The sequence below is a fragment of the Stegostoma tigrinum genome, chromosome 5, assembly GCF_030684315.1.
Source record: "Stegostoma tigrinum isolate sSteTig4 chromosome 5, sSteTig4.hap1, whole genome shotgun sequence".
NCBI classification, from domain to species: Eukaryota; Metazoa; Chordata; class Chondrichthyes; order Orectolobiformes; family Stegostomatidae; genus Stegostoma; species Stegostoma tigrinum.
In genome coordinates, this window is record NC_081358.1 from 128,250,579 (window position 1) to 128,269,113 (window position 18,535).

An 18,535-nucleotide genomic window follows, 5' to 3' on the forward strand; every position below is an offset into this window, starting at 1 on the left:
TTTATCCCCGCCGGCCTACAGTGTCTTTCTAATCATCTCTTTCCCACACTACCTCCACAGCTTTTGATGTAACTCATACTGAAACATTTATCAATATTAGCCTTGATGTTGGACTGAGCAAACTTCAACCGTATAAGTTAATTGAACTTATTAACTTAATTCCAGCATCTGCCATGATGGGATTTAAACAGTATGCCCAGAGCACTCTGGGTTTACTAGTCTGCTGACATAACCATTAGGCCATGACTTCTCTAATTGCAAACCCAAAAGCAGACACACAAGCATTGAACTTTAAAAATAGATCAACACCTAAACAGCCACAGCCCCTGAGGCTGTCACTGAAATAAAAGTCCAATATAAGAAACAGCCACTCCATCCTGTCCTGAATTAACTGCTCAATAATGGTAGGTAGTGGACAAGAACAACACCTACTGACGCCCTGTCCTGACTTCATGAGGTGCTTTTACCCAACTGTGCTAAAACATGACAATCAAGCAACTGTAGAATCCCTGTAGCCTGACTGTACTCAGTGAGGATATTGTAATCCTGCACTCTGTAGGTGTACAAACTGCTTGTGACAAGGTGGAACGACCCAAACCCCTTGCAAGAGATACTACTTTAGAAAACACAAAGTGTGAAGAACGTTGGAAAGTCGCAGAGTGTAAGGATAAGAGGCTTGAGATTCTTAAAATTAAAAATTCAGGTTGGTGGGAGTGACACACAATGACTGTTAGAACGGAAAATCTCTATTCATGAAATTGCTACTGCTACAGCCCATTGGTGTTGCAATGTCACAGAACTGTCGCCACAGGTTTTTAGCCACCCTTATTGAACGCACATACGTCGCACAAACCTTGTCACTGATGACTTTCTCCGTCAGCCCAGAGGCCATCATCTTCTGTAGCGTCTTCTCTTTGCTCTGAGCTTGTCGAGCTAACTTGGCACTGCCATGTCCAAAGCGGGCAATGTAGTTCTAGGGTATAGAAGAAAACAAGATTAGGATAGCAGGCAAACTTATTGAGAATACAATGAGCAACAAACCTGCTTTCCCCAGGTTAGATTTTTAAAAACTTGACCTGGAAGTATGAAATTGAGGGAATCCAGAAGTACAAGGAGATATCTGTTAAAGTTATGAGGTGCTGGGGAAGTGGTGATGTAGCAGTAATGTCACTGGACTAGTAACCCAGAATTCCAGGCTAATGTTCTGGGGACATAGGCTTGCATCCACCATGGCATCTGGTGACATTTGAAATCAATGAAAAACTGCAATAAAAAGCTAGGCTATTGTAATGCAGATAATGTAACAGGTTTACATTGTAAACAACAGATATGTAACCATTATTAACTGTAAAAAAACCATCATCTAGTTCACCAACGTCCTTTTAGGGAAGGAAATCAGCTGTCCTAATACAACTTCAGCTCCACAGTAATTTGGTTGACTCTTTAAAAGCACTCTGGATAATTAGGAATGATAATAAATTCTGGCCTAACTGATGATACTCAAGTCCCATGAACTTTTAAAAATCGTTCCAAGAGCATGACAAGGGGTTTAATAAATAAATTTAAAATTAGGAGACAGAATGATTTATATGCCCTATCCTATTGATTGAGTGGTCATGACTGAGGAAACATTGACCTAAATACTTCTTATTTAGAATTAGAATTAGGTTTTATTGTCACGTGTACTCGAGTTCAGAAGTACAAGAGTACAGTGAAATGTGTACAAAGTCTCTAATCACCGGCATCAATTTGGGTACAAAAATCCAGCTTAAAAAAAAACCCATCTTAAAGTACCAAAACCAGAAATTAAAAAAAAGAAAGTAACTGTCCACATTTAAAAGCCTAGTCTCCATGCAGTAGCTTTATCTCTGTAAGGCAAGTAGGCCTCCCAACCCAAAGCCTCGAGTCTCAGTGCCGTCACAGGACCTCAGAAGTCGCTCCCACAGTCCCTTGTTTAATCTAACCATGGAGGGTTGTGAAGCTGTGGAATTCAATTGAGTTAGTGATTGGAGCAAGTGAGATAGGTGGGCAAAGGACAGGTACATGAGATTTGGATACTGTTCACATGAAGAATAAACACTAGAGTCTGGTTGGGCTGACTGACCAACTTTTGGGTTCTAACCTAACCAATGGATCCTCGTAAATTAACTAGTTCACGTGAAGGGAATTCTACCTGAAGTGACTCCACCTTCTCTGTATAGAATTCCCTTCAGCATCCCCAGCCACCCACATCCATGTACTCACCTTCATGTGTGTAATCTGATCTTGTTCCCAGGTGAACCGCTTCATCTGGTTCTCCTCTAGTTCCAGCCTGGTCTTCACATATTGGTCGTAGTTACCCTAGAACACAAGCCACAAGTGACTCCAATGCGGTTTCTCAGTTTAAGGTTTTAGCAAAGAATTGTAGCTTGCTGTGTGGGTGAGGTTATTGACTTGCTCACCAAGCTGGCTTGTTTTCATTCAGATGTTTGGTCACTATGCTGGGTGACATCACTTCAGAGGCCTCAATGATGTTGTTGTTTTACTCCACTTGCAATTTACATTGCCTGGTCTGTTATGGCGAGTTGTCTCGTTTCTGGTTTTGTTCTGTATGTGTTTGTTTAGGAGGTCCAATTCCTACAGTCATGGTTCTCAACCCATAATGCAATCGTCAAACCTATAGAATTGGACCCTATATACAAACCTATACAGAACAAAACCGAAATGACAACTCACCATAACAGACTGGACAGTATAAATTCCAGGCAGAATACAGAATAACATCGCTTCAACGGAGGCCTCACTGATGATGTCACCTAGCATGGTGATGAAATGTCCAAACAAAAACATGCCAGCTCAGGGGGCAAGTCAGAAACCTCACGCAGTTTCGTGGTGCCCCAGAAAGTAACACTGGTCTCACTAATACTACGCCAGCATTAATTTGCATCAAAGAGATTCAGAAAGCAAAGATTGAGGCACAGGATCTCAATTTTATCCACATTTGTCACATTGTTGTTAAATTGTGACTTTAAAAAATCCTTACCCAGGGTATCCATGGTGCCAACATTTTACATGGGTGTATCTATACCACACAATTCAATGAAACGTCTCACTACCACCACCAACTGAAGGTTAAAATGAACAAATATTTTGACTTTAATTTTTTTTGTTCTTCATTGGATGTCACTCTCACCTTAGTCAGACAGACAGGGATTCACAAACTGTTCTAAATATTAGGCACATAATCCAGGATGTCACTTATTTCAGCAATTTCAGGCAACCTTATCGAATCAGAAATTTATTCACACAAATCGCTCAAAAGCGTCAGTGACCTGAAATGCAAATGGTTTGTCTCTCTAGCCCAGAGATGACTTTTTCAAGCACAGCTTGAGTTAATGGGAAAATGGAGCAAGCTCAAGGTAATGCTGTTTATTTGGATGCTCATATGTGCATTCTGACTTTTAGCTCAAAAGCTGATCCGTTTTTGCACCAGCTAGTTCTATTTCTCACTGCATTTATCATCTCCTGATTTCAGTCTTAGCATGATGCCATTGTCCAATCTGCAACTTCCTTCTGGGCAGTTAGAACCACGAGCCATCATAGAGGACTGATTCCCTGCAATCAACTGCCACAGTTGGTGAATTTTCACACTCAAGGTGAGCAATCCTGGTGGAGAAACGCATAGGTCAGCTTGAGGTTAAACACAGAGGGAAGCTGTCTCTATTCTTTCAAACTAAAGCTCCTTCAACACTGTGCTGTACCTGTCTTAGGACTGTTCGAAGGGGACAATGGTTGAGACAGAATAAGGGTCAATCCACATTGCCTTAGCAACATATGTAAACCTATATCTTAGAATAGGCCAGATACAGCCTTAATTCCATTTTAGAGACGTAGGAACTGCCGATGCTGGAGTCTGAGATAACAAGGTGTGGAGTTGAATGAACACAGCAAGTCAGGCAGCATCAGAGGAGCAGGAAAGCTGACATTTCGGGTCTGGGCCATTCTTCAGAAAAATTGAAGAAGGGTCCAGACCTGAAATGTCAGCTTTCCTGCTCCTCTGATGCTGCCTGGCTTGCTGTGTTCATTCAGCTCCACACCTTGTTATTTCCATTTTAGCTGTTCTGGGTTTACTGCATTTCCTGGTTAATTTAATGTCATGTCAGCGTGAGTTTCTTCCCCCCCCAGTGATCTGTTCTAGAATAGAAGCTGTTCAGTATAAGTTCACATCTGAGTACTCACTGTATAATACTTCAGTTTGCGGTTGTGCATGTGAATGATATTGTTGCAAACTCCATTCAAGAAATCCTGGGAATGAGATACAAGGACAAGGATCCGGGAGAATCTGGTGGGAGGAAGAGCAAAAAATCAGATCAAAATCAAAGATTTGTTAAAAATTTCATCTTTAATACATTTCCAGTACTCCTAGCAGCATTTACATGATCGAACTGAATAGCACGTCTCCCAGCAAACTTGGAAACGATTGCAAGCAATAAAATACATAAGGAGAACATTTTACCCAGTAACCACCTGCCTTGGAATCAGACAGTGACACTGGGTAACTCGAATCTCCAAAGTCTCAGCCCCGAATTCAACAACCACAATATTCGAGAAGCCAATTGGAATCCAACTTTACTGTGCTCAAAAACAGACAGGAACAAAAACAGGTTTTACGACAGCAGATGCAGCACCAATCAATAAAAACGCTCATTTTTGTTCAGGGAGGGGACAAATACATGCAGCATGCTCAGGCCCACATTTGAAAATGTACCCTGTACATTTCAACAGACATTTTTAGAGGAAAGAATCAGTTTGTGCAATGGGCTGTGAGAAAACATATCGGCTAATGCTTCGCCTGGGTAGTCTAGTACCCACAATTCAGGTTCCATCACTGGAACAGGAAGAATGAGTGTTTGCATTCCCTGCTTCTGAATGGCAGTTTCTTTGAAAAGTGAAAGTGTGCTTCCAGACAGCTGGCATAGATCAGACCAGGCCATATGATCCCCTATGCTGAAACTGTCTCATGTTTCCAAGTAAGTGCGCCATGTGAAGCATATTCACCTGCATCATACAAGTGCATAAAGTGTAGTTTCAGAATTATCACAAATCTGAAAGTACTGCTGCAGCCTGTAGAAAGACTGACTCACACTTGGCCTGATACACATCACAAGTATACATAATCCAGATCTCACTCCATCAGTGCCTCACTTTGTGATCACTACATGACTGTGGGCAGTAAGATTATCCCTGCAAGATCACTGCATAGCCAGGGTAAAGAGCCACTTACGATTTCAATTCCTCTTCCAGCCATACACAGGCATCCAAATCAAGGTGATTAGTAGGTTCATCTAACAAAAGCATGAAGGGTTTGATAAATAATGCTCTAGAAAAAAATAAGAAGAAACCACAGTAATCACGAACAGGCAGAAATAAAGAGAGGTCAGCTGCAATAACCCAAGTTTAAATATTTCCCCAAACTACAGGAATTTTTCTGCAGTACCAGGCCTCTCCACTAGGGGGAGCTGACAGAGAGGTACAGAGGCTTAATACTAGCAAATGACCAACCCAAGTCAATCAGCACCAGTCACTAGCTCATAGTGCATACAAAAGGTCACTATCTAAACTCATCCAGTTACTGGAATAAGCTTTAATAAAAAGAGAATCATAGTTCTTACTATATGCAAATTCGATTAATAGCAATGAATAAGGCGTTGACAGTTCTATGTTCTATGTTCTAATACAGGACGCTAGAGTTGGAAATGCAGAACAAATCCAGAAGCAACCAAAGCAGAAAGTCTTTCCACAGAGCCTGATCCAAACTCAGCACATCAAGGCATTGCAGTAACTAGCCCAATGGGGCTGTGAGACTAGAAAACAAATCAGGAAGCAGACTGGGAATTTGGACATCTCTGCTAAAACCAATAGAAACGATAATGAGAGAAAAAAAACCAAGAGCAGAGAAGGTATAAAACCAGTTCATTTTGGAGGTTATATGTAAAGTTCTTGCCTTCCCCACAGCACCATCTCATGCTTGATTACCTTGCAAGGGCCACTCTCATCCTCCAGCCTCCACTAAAATCCTTCATCATCTTCCGCTGCATGGCTGGTGAGAACCCCAATCCGTGGAGAATCCGGGATGCTCGCACTTCTGCCTTGTCTGCATCCAATTCCTCCAAACGGTCATAGATTTGTAGAAGTTTCTCACACTCCGCTGGAGGGGGAGGGAGAGGGGGAAGAGAGAGAGAAAAATACAGTTGCAGGCCAGAAGATCAAATACAACTGGGTACAGATGGAACAACTTGGTCTGGTTACTATGCACACCACCCACAGTCACAACCAATCATCCTCCACATATTGCAGTAGCTAGTTACAGCTGCAACACAGCACAGTGAAAGGTGACTTCTTTCACAATTATCTACATTTTATAGGAGATCCTTTAGAGACCAAAGGCTGTATGGACAGTGCAAAGAACACTAGGCCCAGCATTAAAGTAATATTTGCACAATTCGCTGTCACATCACTATCACATTAATTAGTAACATTCAACAGATATTTTTCAAGCTGGAGGAAGCTGTGTAGCAGGGAGACATTGTTCCAACTCACAGAAAGAACAAATGGGCATGAATTTAAAATGATGTTCAAAATAAGTGATCGTGATGTGACAAAAAAACATTTTACACGTCTTTAGGGTTTGGACTGTATTGTCATGAAGTGTGGAGGAGGCAGGTTCAACCGAGGCATTCAAGTGGATGTTGGAGATGATTAACTGGATAAAGGCAAAGGGTATGGGGATAATGGAGATTGACAACAGGTAACGAAACCAGTTTGTACAGCCAGTACAAGTATAATGGGCCGAATAGTCTCCTTCTGCACTGGAACAATTCTGTGATTCTGAGAGATTACAGCTCTGCTCTCGTTCTAATTGGTGTAGCTGAAGTACTGCGTACAGCTTTGGTCTCCACAGGACCTTTGGAATTGGAGGAAGCTCGAAAAAGACTCTCTGAGTTGATTCTTGGAGTGCAGGGATTAACTTATCAAAAATGGCTTAACAGGCTCTGCCTTTACTTAGAGTTTAGATAAATGAGGGGTGATCTTATTGAAACATACAAGATTCTGAAGGGGCTTGATACGGTACATACATTTTTTCCACTAACAGGAAAAAATTTTAAATGGACATTAACTTTAAAAGTGACTTTCTTCTCTCAGAGGGTAGTAAATGCCTGGAATCTTCTAACCAAGACAGTGGTGAAGGCTAGATCACAACATATTTAAAGGTGAGGTCTTCAGATAGATTTTTGAACTATCAGGGAGTTGAGAGCTACGAATGAGCTGGCATATAACAGGGTTTAAGGGCAAACCAGCAATGATCTTGTTGAATTGTGAGGCAGTCTTGAGTTTGAGGGGCTGAACGCTACTTCTGCTCCTATTTCTTATGTTCCTGTGTGGAACTGAGACAGCACTACCATCATTTAAATTTGCTATGAAACCCCAGGTTCCTTCGGCCTGGATAGATACAAACAATGAGGGGTAAGGAACATGAGTCTTCAACACATTTTACACAAGTTGAGACGAGTGGACAAATGTATAGCAAATATAAAATAATATGGATAAGTGTGAAGTTGTCCACTTTAGTAGGAAAAATGTAACGGCAGGGTATTATTTAAACAAGTAAATGCTGATACACAAAGGAACTTTTGTGTACCAGTCAGTGAAAGTAAATATGTAGTTGCAGCAAGTAGTAAAGCGGACAAATGGCATATTGATCTTCATTCCAAGAGGGTTTGAGTACAGAAGCAGAATGCCTTACTGCAGTCATATATAGAACATAGAAAGGTACAGCACAGTACAGGTCCTTCGGCCTACAATGTTGTGCCAAACTTTTACCCTAAACCTCCACCCCTACCTTATACTATCATCCATATGCCTATTAGCCGCTTAAAAGCCCTTAATGAGGCTGACTCCAATACCCGCTCTGGCAATGCATTCCACGCCCCGACCGACCACTCTGAGTAAAGAGCCTACCTCTGACGTCTCCCCTATATCTGCCTCCACTCACTTTAAAACTATGCCTCCTCATAACAGCTACCTCCACCCTAGGAAAAAGTCTTTGGCTGTCTACTCTATCTGTACCTCTGATCATTTTGTACACCTCTATCAAGTCATCTCTCATCCTTTGTGATTCTAAAGCCTGTCAACCTTTCCTCGCAAGACCTGCCCTCCATTCCAGGTAACATCCTGGTAAATTTCCTCTGCACCTTTTCTAACACTTCCACGTCTTTCCTGGGCAACCCAAATAAGGGGTAGGCCATTTAGAACAGAGTTGAGGGAAAACGTCTTCACCCAGAGAGTGATGAATATATGGAATGCTCTGCCCCAGAAGGCAGTGGAGGCCAACTCTCTGGATACTTTCAAGAGCTCTATCCATCTCTTTCTTGAAAGGTAGTGGAATCAAGGGTTATGGGGATAAGGCAGGAACAGGATACTGATTGTGGATGAACATAATGAATGGTGGTGCTGGCTCAAAGGGCAGAATGGTTTACTCCAGCACCTATTGTCTATTGACCAGAACTGGACACAATACTCCAGATGTGGCTGAACCAGGCTTTTGCATAGATGGGGCATGAAACTTCACTGCTCTTGAACTCAATCTCTTTATTAATGAAAACTAACACACCATATACCTTCTTAACAACTCTATCCACCTAGATGGCAGCTTTCAGGGAACTGTGAACATGAACCACAAGATACCTCTGCTCCTCCACACTGCCAAGAATCTTTCCGTTAACCCTGTATCCTGCTTTCAAATTTGTCCTTCCAAGATGAATCACCTCACACTTTTCAGGGTTAAAACTCCATCTACCACTTCTCAGCCCAGCTCTGCATCTTATCAATGTCCCTTTGTAAACTAGAACAGCCCTCCACATTATCCACAACACGACCCACTTTTGTATCATCCTTAACATTGCTAGCCCACCCTTCCACTCCTTCATCCAAATCATTTACAAAAAAATCACAAATAAAAGAGGACCCAGGACAGATCCCGGTGGTATACCACTCGTAACTGAGCACCATGTTGAATATTTTCCATCCACTACCACCCTTTGTCTTCTAAGGGTGAGCCAATTCTGAATCCAATCTGCCACATTTCCCACTATCCCATGCCTCCTTACCTTCTGCATGAGCCTATCATAGGGAACCTTATCAAATGCCTTACTTAAATCCATGTATACCACATCCACTGCTCTAGGTTCATCCACGCATTTGCTGACCTCTTCAAAGAATTCGATAAGGTTTGTGAGGCATGAGCTACCCCTCACAAATCTATGCTGACCATCACAAATCAAATTGTGCCTTTCCAAGTGATCATAAATCCTGTCTCTCAGAGCCCTTTCCAAAAATTTGCCCACCACTGACAGAAGACTAACTTGGCCTGTAATTTCCAGGGTTATCCTTATTCCCTTTTTTGAACAAGGGAATGATGTTTGCCTCTCTCCAATTTTCTGGTGCTACACCTGTACATGGCCTTGGAGAGAACACACCTCAAGTACTATATCCAGTTTTGGTCTTCCTACGGAAAATATATACTTCCCACAGAGGAAGGGCAGCAAAGGATCATCAGACTGATTCCTGCGATGGCAGGTTTGACAAACAAGGAGAAGTCAAGCTAACCGTGCTGGATTGTGGGGATAAAATTGAAATGTATAAAAGGTCGGAAAGGGGTCGAGTAGATTAGATGCTAGAGGATCCAAAACAATGGGTCACTATATCAGGAAAGACAGAGATGAAGAGAAATTTCTTCAGAGGGTGGTGAACTGTGACAGTTATCTACTACAGAATGCTATGAAGCTAATGTCACTGAACGTACGTGAGCAATAAACAGATAGATTTCTAGCCACTAAAGGTGTAATTGCATAAAAGGGATTGGACCTGAATGGAAAAAACAATGTTCAAGTGGATAGTTACAGTCTTCGTGGGCTAGACGTTCTGCTTCTTTCTCCAGCTCAATACGTTCCCTATCCACCTCAATCACACAGTCGAGTGGTGTTTTGTCACTAGGCGGCATCTCCCGTGTAAGATGGTAAATGTCAATGTGTTCTGGTATTGGTAATTCCCGGTGGCCCAGAGCAGACAGCAGCATGGATTTCCCTGAAGTGAGGAAGATATAAATTAGTGTCTGAAGTCCACAAAAACTGCAAGTTAGAATCTAGCACAATTCAGAAAATCCAACTATTACCAAGACAGCCAAGTGCCCAAATATAATGATCTGGAGAAGACCCTTTCTAAATCCTGGACTCACTGGCCAAATGCCACACAGTTCATGTGTTCTGGTCACACAGTGGCCACCATGCTGACCATTCAGCATTTCATTTGGCTCCACTTTGCCTGTGTGGGTGGTGATAAGACAAAGGCCAACAGCATATTACTACTGACTTCCAGATTCATCACATTTCCACTGCTTTTAAAGGAATGTATTCTAATAGCCAAGGAAAAGGCACTGCATAAAACAGTGGAGAGCAGCTATCAACTTCCTAAATGTTTCAGAGTTATAAACTACAAGAACTTCAAGGCATGTCTTTGCTCACTGAGCACGTGACCTTACCAGTTCCATTGAGACCAATCAGTCCATAACGCCGGCCAGAATTTAGCTCAAGTTTTGTGTCGCTTAGTAGCTCCTGACCGTGGAAAGTAAGTGACAGGTTGATGATGTGAACATCCGTGCTGTTGGGATGCGAGGCCAGTACTCCTGTGACTGCTCGTGCTGCTGCTTTCTTCAGCTCAAAATCATCAAGCTCATTGGTAATTTGTGCTACTCCTATGGAAAGGGAAAGATGTAAGAGGAAAAATCATGTCACAATGGCAATGAAAGCCAGGTATGGCTGAGAAGGCACCAAGGCACATGACATGATAGATTGTTACAACCTACTGGGGTAGCATATTGTAAATCAAGCCATCTTTTCTTGGAATCATACCAAGTTCCATAACGCTATCCCAAATTTTCCTGACCTTCTGGCCAAGACTGATGAAAGCATAAACCAGGTTTCGGTACTGAACAAAAAAATATTTATCAGTAGCCTATAGCTACAGGTAAGCAAATTAGCGCCATGGACATTTAACACTACTAACTAAAACTTGAATCCCTTTATAAACTTCGACACACACACACACACACACAGGAAAACAGGCAGTTCACAGAGGTAAAACAGAACTGCAGTCGGTTTTTGCTTCCCCATTCTAACATTGAGATGACCGTTCTTCATCTAGAAAGGCCCTTTGAGTTTAGGAACCACTGAATTGATTTAATTTTGATTTTGATTTTTTTGTCAGGTGTATGGAAATACAGTGAAAAGCTTTGATATGAGCAGTACAAGCAGATCACAGAAGGCAAAGGATGTACAGATCAAAAAGACTTCAGGCATACAAGTTACCTTGCAGGTTACATTATTTGAGGCTACAGTTCATTCAATGGTCTGATAATGGCCAGAAGGAAGCTGCTCCTGAACCTGCTGGTCCATGTATTTAGGCTTCTGTACCTTCTGCCTGACGGAAGAGGCTGGAGGTGAGCATTACCAGGGTGCGATGAGTCTTTGATGATGTTGGCTGCCTTTCCACAGCAGAGAACCGTGTAAATGCAGTCCATGGATGGAAGGTTGGCTTCCGTGATGATCTGGGCTGTACACACCACCCTCTGTAGTTTCTTACTGTCCTGGGCAGAGCAGTTGCCGTACCAATCCATTTGGCACCCGGACTGTACGCTTTCAGTGGTGCATCGGTAGAAGTTAGTGAGGGACCCTTATGGACACGCCAAATTTCCTGAGTGGCGTGAGGAAGAACAGGCATTGTTGTACCTTCTTGACTGCTGCATCTACGTGGGAAGCCCAGGGCAGGTCATTAGTTATTGTCACTCCGAGGAATTTGATGCTCTTCACTCTTTCAACCTCCGTTTCATTGATGCGAATGGGGGTGTTCTTTTCCTTTCTTTAAGTCTGTGATCAATTCTTTAGTTTGGCTGACATTGAGAGAAGGTTGTTCTCATTGCACCACAATACCAAGCCCTCTATCTCCCTTATGTATTTTGACTCGTCGTTGTTAGATATCTGTCCCAATGCGGTGGTGTCGGCGAACTTGCAGATGTCATTTGTTTAGAATTTGGCAACACAGTAAGGTGGGGGGGCGTCTTCTGTGTTGTGTGTTACTGTGGAGAAGGTGCAGTTACCTATTGTCACTGATTGCAGCCTGTGGGTCAGGAAGCTGAGGATCCAGTTACAGACAGCAGAGCCGACACCAAGGTCACGCAGCTTTGAGATCAGCCTGGAGGGATAATGGTGTTGAAGGCGGAGCTGTGGTCAATGATCAGAAGTCTGATGTAGGTGTCTTTGTTACCAGATGTCCCAGGAATGAATGTTGCATCCTTTGTGGATTTATGTCAGTAGGCAAACCGTAGGGGACAGAGGCAGGCTGGGAGACTGGAGCTGGTGTGGGCAATGACCAGCCATCTCGAAGCACTTCACGGATTAGATCATAGAATCCCTGGTGTGGAAACAGGCCCGTCAGCTCAACAAGTCCACACCATTCCTCGGATCATCCCATCCAGACCCATTTCCCTATAACCTACCTAATGGATGTAAGTTTGCTCGCTGAGCTGGAAGGCTCATTTTCAGACGTTTCGTCACCATTCTAGGTAACATCATCAGTGAGCCTCCGGTGAAGCACTGGTGTTATGTCCCGCTTTCTATTTATCTGTTTAGGTTTCCTTGTGTTGGTGATATAATTTCCTGTTCTTTTTCTCAGAGGGTGGTAGATTGGCTCCAAATCAATGTGTTTGCTGATGGAGTTCCCGTTGGAATGCCATGCTTCTAGGAATTCTTGTGCATGTCTCTGCTTGGCTTATCCTAGGATGGATGTGTTGTCCCAATCAAAGTGGTGTCCTTCCTCATCTGTATGTAAGGATACTAGTGATAGTGCGTTGTGTCTTTTTGTGGCTAGTTGATGTTCACGTATCCTGGTGGCTAGCTTTCTGCCTGTTTGTCCAATGTAGTGTTTGTCACAGTTCTTGCAAGGTATTTCGTAAATGCCGTTCGTTTTGCTTGTTGTCTGTATAGGGTTTTTTTTTAAGTTCATCAGCTGTTGTTTTAGTGTGTTGGTGGGTTTGTGGGCTAGTGGACTACCCTGATGCCAAGAGGTCCGAGTAGTCTGGCAGTCATTTCGGAAATGTCTTTGATGTAGGGGAGAGTGGTTATGGTTTCTGAGCCTGTTTTGTCTGTTTGTTTGGGTTTGTTGCTGAGAAATCGGCAGACTGTGTTCATTGGGTACCCGTTCTTTTTGAATACGCTGTATAGGTGATTTTCTTCTGCTCTTCGTAGTTCCTCTGTGCTGCAGTGTGTGGGCTCCATCCTAGGACAAGCCAAACAGAGACACGCACGAGAATTCCTAGAAGCATGGCATTCCAACCAGAATTCCATCAACAAACATATTGGCTCCAAATCAATCTACCACCCTGAGAAAAAGAACAGGAAATGACATCACCAATGCAGGAAATGACATCACCAACCCAAGGAAACCTAAACAGATAAATAGAAAGCGGGACATAACACCAGCACTTCACCAGAGGCTCACTGATGATGTTACCTAGAATGGTGACTAAACGTCTGAAAACAAACCTTCCAGCTCAGTAAACCGGCTTACATCCGGAACAAAATAAAGACCCACTCTTTTGTGGACTGAGAAGAGGAGAGCGCAACTGTGTTGGAGGTGGAAGGAAGACGTCGAGTTGGCTGTGCACCTTTGCAACTGGTGGATCTTAATGCTGGCTTCGGCCTCATGCTGGTTCAGGGGAGCAGCCAACCTGCAATGATGGCTGCGGCGAGTGCTCGTGCCCCAGGTCAGGGGTCCTGAACACCATCCGCGTTTCCGTGAAGAAGGCGGATGAAGGTGCACCTGTGGACCGCACCTTCTTCGTGAAGAGGGTCCTGTTGGACTGTTGCGGGTTCGCTGCTGCGGACATTTACTGCCTGCAGGATTTCCCCAGAGGAGGTTTCTACGATGTAACCTTCAGGAGTGCCAAGCTTGGCGAGTGCTTCCTGGACGTTTTCAAGGAGAAAGGAGGTGATGGCCCCCTCTCCATACTGACCGCTGTCCCGCTGTTCGTGATGCAGGTGCAGAGGAGCCATATGGTGACTGTACATATGTACAATCCGCATGTGCCAGCAGCTGATGTCCTGACCTGCCTCAGAAGATACGTGAAGGTGGAAGGGGACCGAACCAACATCATGGACCCCTTCGGGATCTGGACCAGTAAGAGGCAGGTCAGGGTGACGCTGAGGACGGGCGCGGACGGTCACATCGTACACCCACCGTCCAGCTTCGCGATTGGCGGGAGCAAGGGCTACCTGACCTATGCAGGGCAACCTAAAGTCTGCCATGCCTGTGGTAGGTCAGGTCACGTGGCGGCCGACTGCAAAGCCACCATCTGCAGGAACTGCAGGGAGGAGGGACACCTTGCAAAGGATTGCCCAAAAGAAAAAAGCTGCAACCTTTGCGGGGAAGCGGGCCACCTCGATAGGGCATGCCCGCGGCAGGGGACCATCTACGCCCAGGTTGCTGGCAGGGGCAATGCGGGGCAAGCCCCCCCCAGAGGAGAGGAAGGCACCAGGCCCCTGCAAGGACCCCCCTAATGTGCAGGAGGGCCAGGTCGTGCAGGAGGGCCCAGCCCCGCAGGACGGACCAGAGGCCAGCAAAGCGCCCCTGCAGGCTCCGCTCCCCCCCCGACAATCCGGAGTCGATGGAGGAGGCAACAGGTGAGCCAGGGGAGTGGACACCGGTCCGGAAGGCGAGGAGGAAGGTGCGCCGGCGGGCCCTGACACCGCAACCATCAGGCAGGAAGAGGCAGCTACAGGGGGGCTATAAGAGCTCTTCTGACGAGGGGGATTCGGAAGCGGTCTGCCCAAAGCAGAAGCTAAAGATCTCAAGGGAGAAGGAAAGCAGCACCCTGATTCCAGGTGATGGGAGGCATCCTGAGGCTCCCTCCGACACTCAGCCAACCGCCTCTGGGGCCCTGGAGGGGCCCCTGGAACCTTCAGGTGGGAAGCAGGAAACAGCCTCACCCAGAGGCAGACTATCTTGCCTCCGTACCCCCGACGGGGGGATGCCACCCAGAAGGCAGCACGGACGGTTTCTTGAGCCCGGAGAGCATCCAGCAGTTCGCCTGGGCAATGGGCATGAAGCGACAGATAGAGGGGCTGGACCTTGGACTCGGGGAGGGTACTGCAGTCACTGCCCACAATGGGGGTATGAGTTGCGCGCATTAATGTGCGCAGCGTCAAGTCCACCGCAAGATGTGTGTCCACGTTGGCCTACCTGACCATCAAGGCGGACCTCCTGTTTCTGTAGGAGTGCGCGATACCGCACCTCAGCAGGTACGGGAAATGGTCGGGCGCCTGGACCTGTGGGCCTTCGATCTGGTCGGGGAGGGGGGGTGGTAACGACTGTCGTTCCTCGGGCCTGGCTATTCTGCTGTGGGGGCACGACTTCACCATCTCTCAAATTGGTGGTGGGGGGTGCGCCTCCTAGTGGCTGACATCACCTACAGGAATGCTCCCCTGAGGCTAATCAACGTGTACGCCCCAGTGATACGGAATGAGCGGTTGGCCGTCCTGCAGTGGCTTCCACCCCTGCTGGCTATGTCCAGGCCGGTCATCCTAGGCGGAGACTTCAACTGCATCATCGATGCAGATTGAAGATCCGGCGTGGGGACAGCGGGTGGGGGGAGTCAACTGGACGTCATGTCCAGATTCCTGATGGGCACGGTGAAGGACGCCAAGCTGCTCGACGTCTTCAGCACCCCTGCAGATGGAGCGCAGCGGAGGTACGCCTGGTCGCGGCCAGACGGGTCTATCCGCTCAAGGATAGACTTCCTGTTTGTGTCACGGGCGTTCTCGGTCAGGTCCACCGGCGTCAAGCCGGTGTTCTTCTCTGACCACTGCCTCCTGCTGGCCGACTGTCACTTACAGGGCAACCAGCAGGATGGCAAGGGGATGTGGAAGCTCAACATGACTCTGTTAACCCCAGAGAACGTCGAGGAGCTTAAGAGGGAGTACGCCAGTTGGAGAACCGTGAAACCCCTCTTTGAATCTCTGGGTGACTGGTGGAAGATGGTGAAGGAGAACATCAAGAGGTTCTTTGTCCTTAAGGGTGTTCAGAAGGTGAGAGGGGGGCGGGGAAATCTGTCGCGACTCCAGAAAAAGATGCAGAACCTGCTCCTTCTGCAGTCGATGGGGGTCGATGTCACGGAGGACCTCCACGAGGTGAGGGGCCAGCAAGCCTTGCTTTTCGCCGCGGAGGCGTCCAGGATAATCTTCTGGTCCAGGGTCCACTCCGTGGAGCAGGACGAGACGTACTCGTGTTTCTTCTTTCAGAAGGTGCACAAAGAGAGCTCTGTGCTTAGCCGGCTGAAGGAGGACGTCGGCTCGGTGACGTCGTCTCAGCCCGACATTTTGAGGATCAGCAGATCCTCCTATGCCGGAATGTATGACGCAAAGCCCACTGACAGCATCGTTCCTGTCGTCAATCACGGAGGTCTTAGACGACGGCACAAGGGAGTGGCTGGACCGGCCAATATCCCTGGACAAGCTGACCAGAGCCCTCAAGTCCTTGGAGAGGAATAAGACTCCCGGGAGTGATGGCTTACTGATCGAGCTGTATTCCGCTCTGTGGGACCTGCTGAAGGTGTACGACAGTGCGCTTTGGGCAGGGAAAACCTGCAAGTCCACGAGGAAGGGCATCATCCTCATTTACAAGGAGGAAGGGGGAAGAGGGAAGAAATTAAGAATTGGCGTCCCATTTCATTATTGAATGTGGACTACAAAATCCTGGCCAAGGTCATAGCCAACCGGGTCAGGTCTGTCCTGGAGTCGGTAATTCACCCTGACCAAACCTGTGTTGTGCCGGGCAGGAAGATTGCTGAGAGCCTCGCGCTCATCAGGGATATAATCGCCTATGTGCAGGACAGGAGGGTGGACACCTGCCTCATCATCCTAGACCAGGAGAAGGCCTTCGACAGGGTCTCTCAAGCTTACATGAGGGACGTCCTCTCCAAATTAGGGTTCGGGGAGGGCATCCACAATTGGATCCAGCTGCTCTACGCCAACGGCGTTAGTGAAGTCTCGATCAATGGGTGGGAATCGGACAGTTTTCCCGTCAGATCTGGAGTCAGGCAGGGCTACCTGCTCTCTCCTGCCTTGTTCGTGTGCTGTATGGAGCCCTTCGCCGCATCCATCAGGAAGGACGTGAACCTGAAGGGCGTGACTATCCCAGGCAGCGGAGGCCTTCAGGTCAAGACCTCCCAGTACATGGACGACGTCGCCATCTTCTGCACTGATCATCAGTCGGCGAGTAGGCCGTTGGACATCTGCGGCCAGTTTGAACTGGCCTTGGGTGCCAAAGTCAATCGGGGCAAGAGCGAGGCCATGTTCTTCGGGAACTGGGACGACCGCTCCTTCACCGTCAGGACAGACTACCTGAAGGTGCTGGGTGCTTGGTTCAGTGGAGCTGGGGCGTGCACTAAGACTCGGGAGGAGCGTATCACCAAACTGAAGTAGAAGCTGGGCAGGTGGATGCTCCGGTCCCTCTTTGTTAAGTGCGAGGGCATTTCGGTACTGTTGTATGTGGCGCAGACCTGGCCTATTCCCTGGACCTGCGCCGCTGCGGTCACCCGGGCCATCTTCCACTTCATTTGGTGGCCGAGGATGGATCGGGTCCGCAGGGACACCATGTACAAAGACCTGGAAAATGGGGGAAAGGGCGTACCGAACGCCACCCTCACCCTGATGCCTACTTTTGTGTGCGGCTGCATCAAGCTGTGCGTAGACCCTCAGTACGCAAACACCAAGTGTCACTACTTACTGAGGTTCTACCTGTCCCTGGTGTTGCGAAGGATGGGCCTGGCCTCGTTGCTGCGGAACACTCCAAGTAGTTGGACCGTCCCGTACCACCTGTCCTTCGTGGAGAAATTTTTGAAGGGAAACAGCTTTGACCACAAGGCTGTCAGGCAGTGGTCAGCACGTAGTATCCTCGAGGCCCTTCGGGAGTAACAATGACTCTCTTACGAGATCGCATAGTTGCCCACTATGACGTTTTGACGTATTTTTGGCGCATAGTGTGTGTCGTACCTCCCCGTTGGCCCCGCCGGTAAGCCCAGCAGTCCTGGCTGCTGGGTGACCAAACGACCAGAAAAAGTACGAGACAGCCATGGTCTGTACAGACCAACTCTCAAAAAAACCAGTATGAGTCTTCCAGTTTCACTGGAGCAGTCCGGCTGGGAAGCGTCCCGGATAAACAACCTGTCCGCAGCCTTGTCCAGAACTGCGAGCTGTGATAAGTTACTAGGTTGTACATGTTTAAAACCCGCAACAAGGTCCATCTCGGTCCAGACCGACAGTGACCTTGAGACGTTACCTCCTACCTTACATGGAGCTGAGACTGGTCACCCCTCCCGGGGGCCGACTCACCCTGTAACGGATGACATAGATAACATTGTAGAAGGCACCGTAAGGGCAGCCCACCC

The 18,535-nt window shown here is 46.7% G+C and overlaps 1 protein-coding gene across 4 annotated transcripts in view; it reads right to left on the reverse strand.

The window, feature by feature from the left end:
* Positions 1 to 18,535, reverse strand: part of abcf2a (ATP-binding cassette, sub-family F (GCN20), member 2a) — a 63,678-nt gene that overhangs the window by 23,352 nt on the left and 21,791 nt on the right. For 3 of the 4 annotated variants that reach the window (XM_048528668.2, XM_048528666.2, XM_048528667.2), the window contains 7 exons: positions 10,577 to 10,789; positions 9,940 to 10,122; positions 6,016 to 6,187; positions 5,264 to 5,359; positions 4,219 to 4,321; positions 2,245 to 2,340; positions 854 to 973 (listed from right to left, as the gene is read on the reverse strand). In XM_048528668.2, coding sequence (XP_048384625.1) covers positions 854 to 973; positions 2,245 to 2,340; positions 4,219 to 4,321; positions 5,264 to 5,359; positions 6,016 to 6,187; positions 9,940 to 10,122; positions 10,577 to 10,789 — 983 coding nt within the window. The remainder of the gene's footprint in view (positions 1 to 853; positions 974 to 2,244; positions 2,341 to 4,218; positions 4,322 to 5,263; positions 5,360 to 6,015; positions 6,188 to 9,939; positions 10,123 to 10,576; positions 10,790 to 18,535) is intronic. The other variant, XM_048528669.2, reaches the window with a different exon arrangement.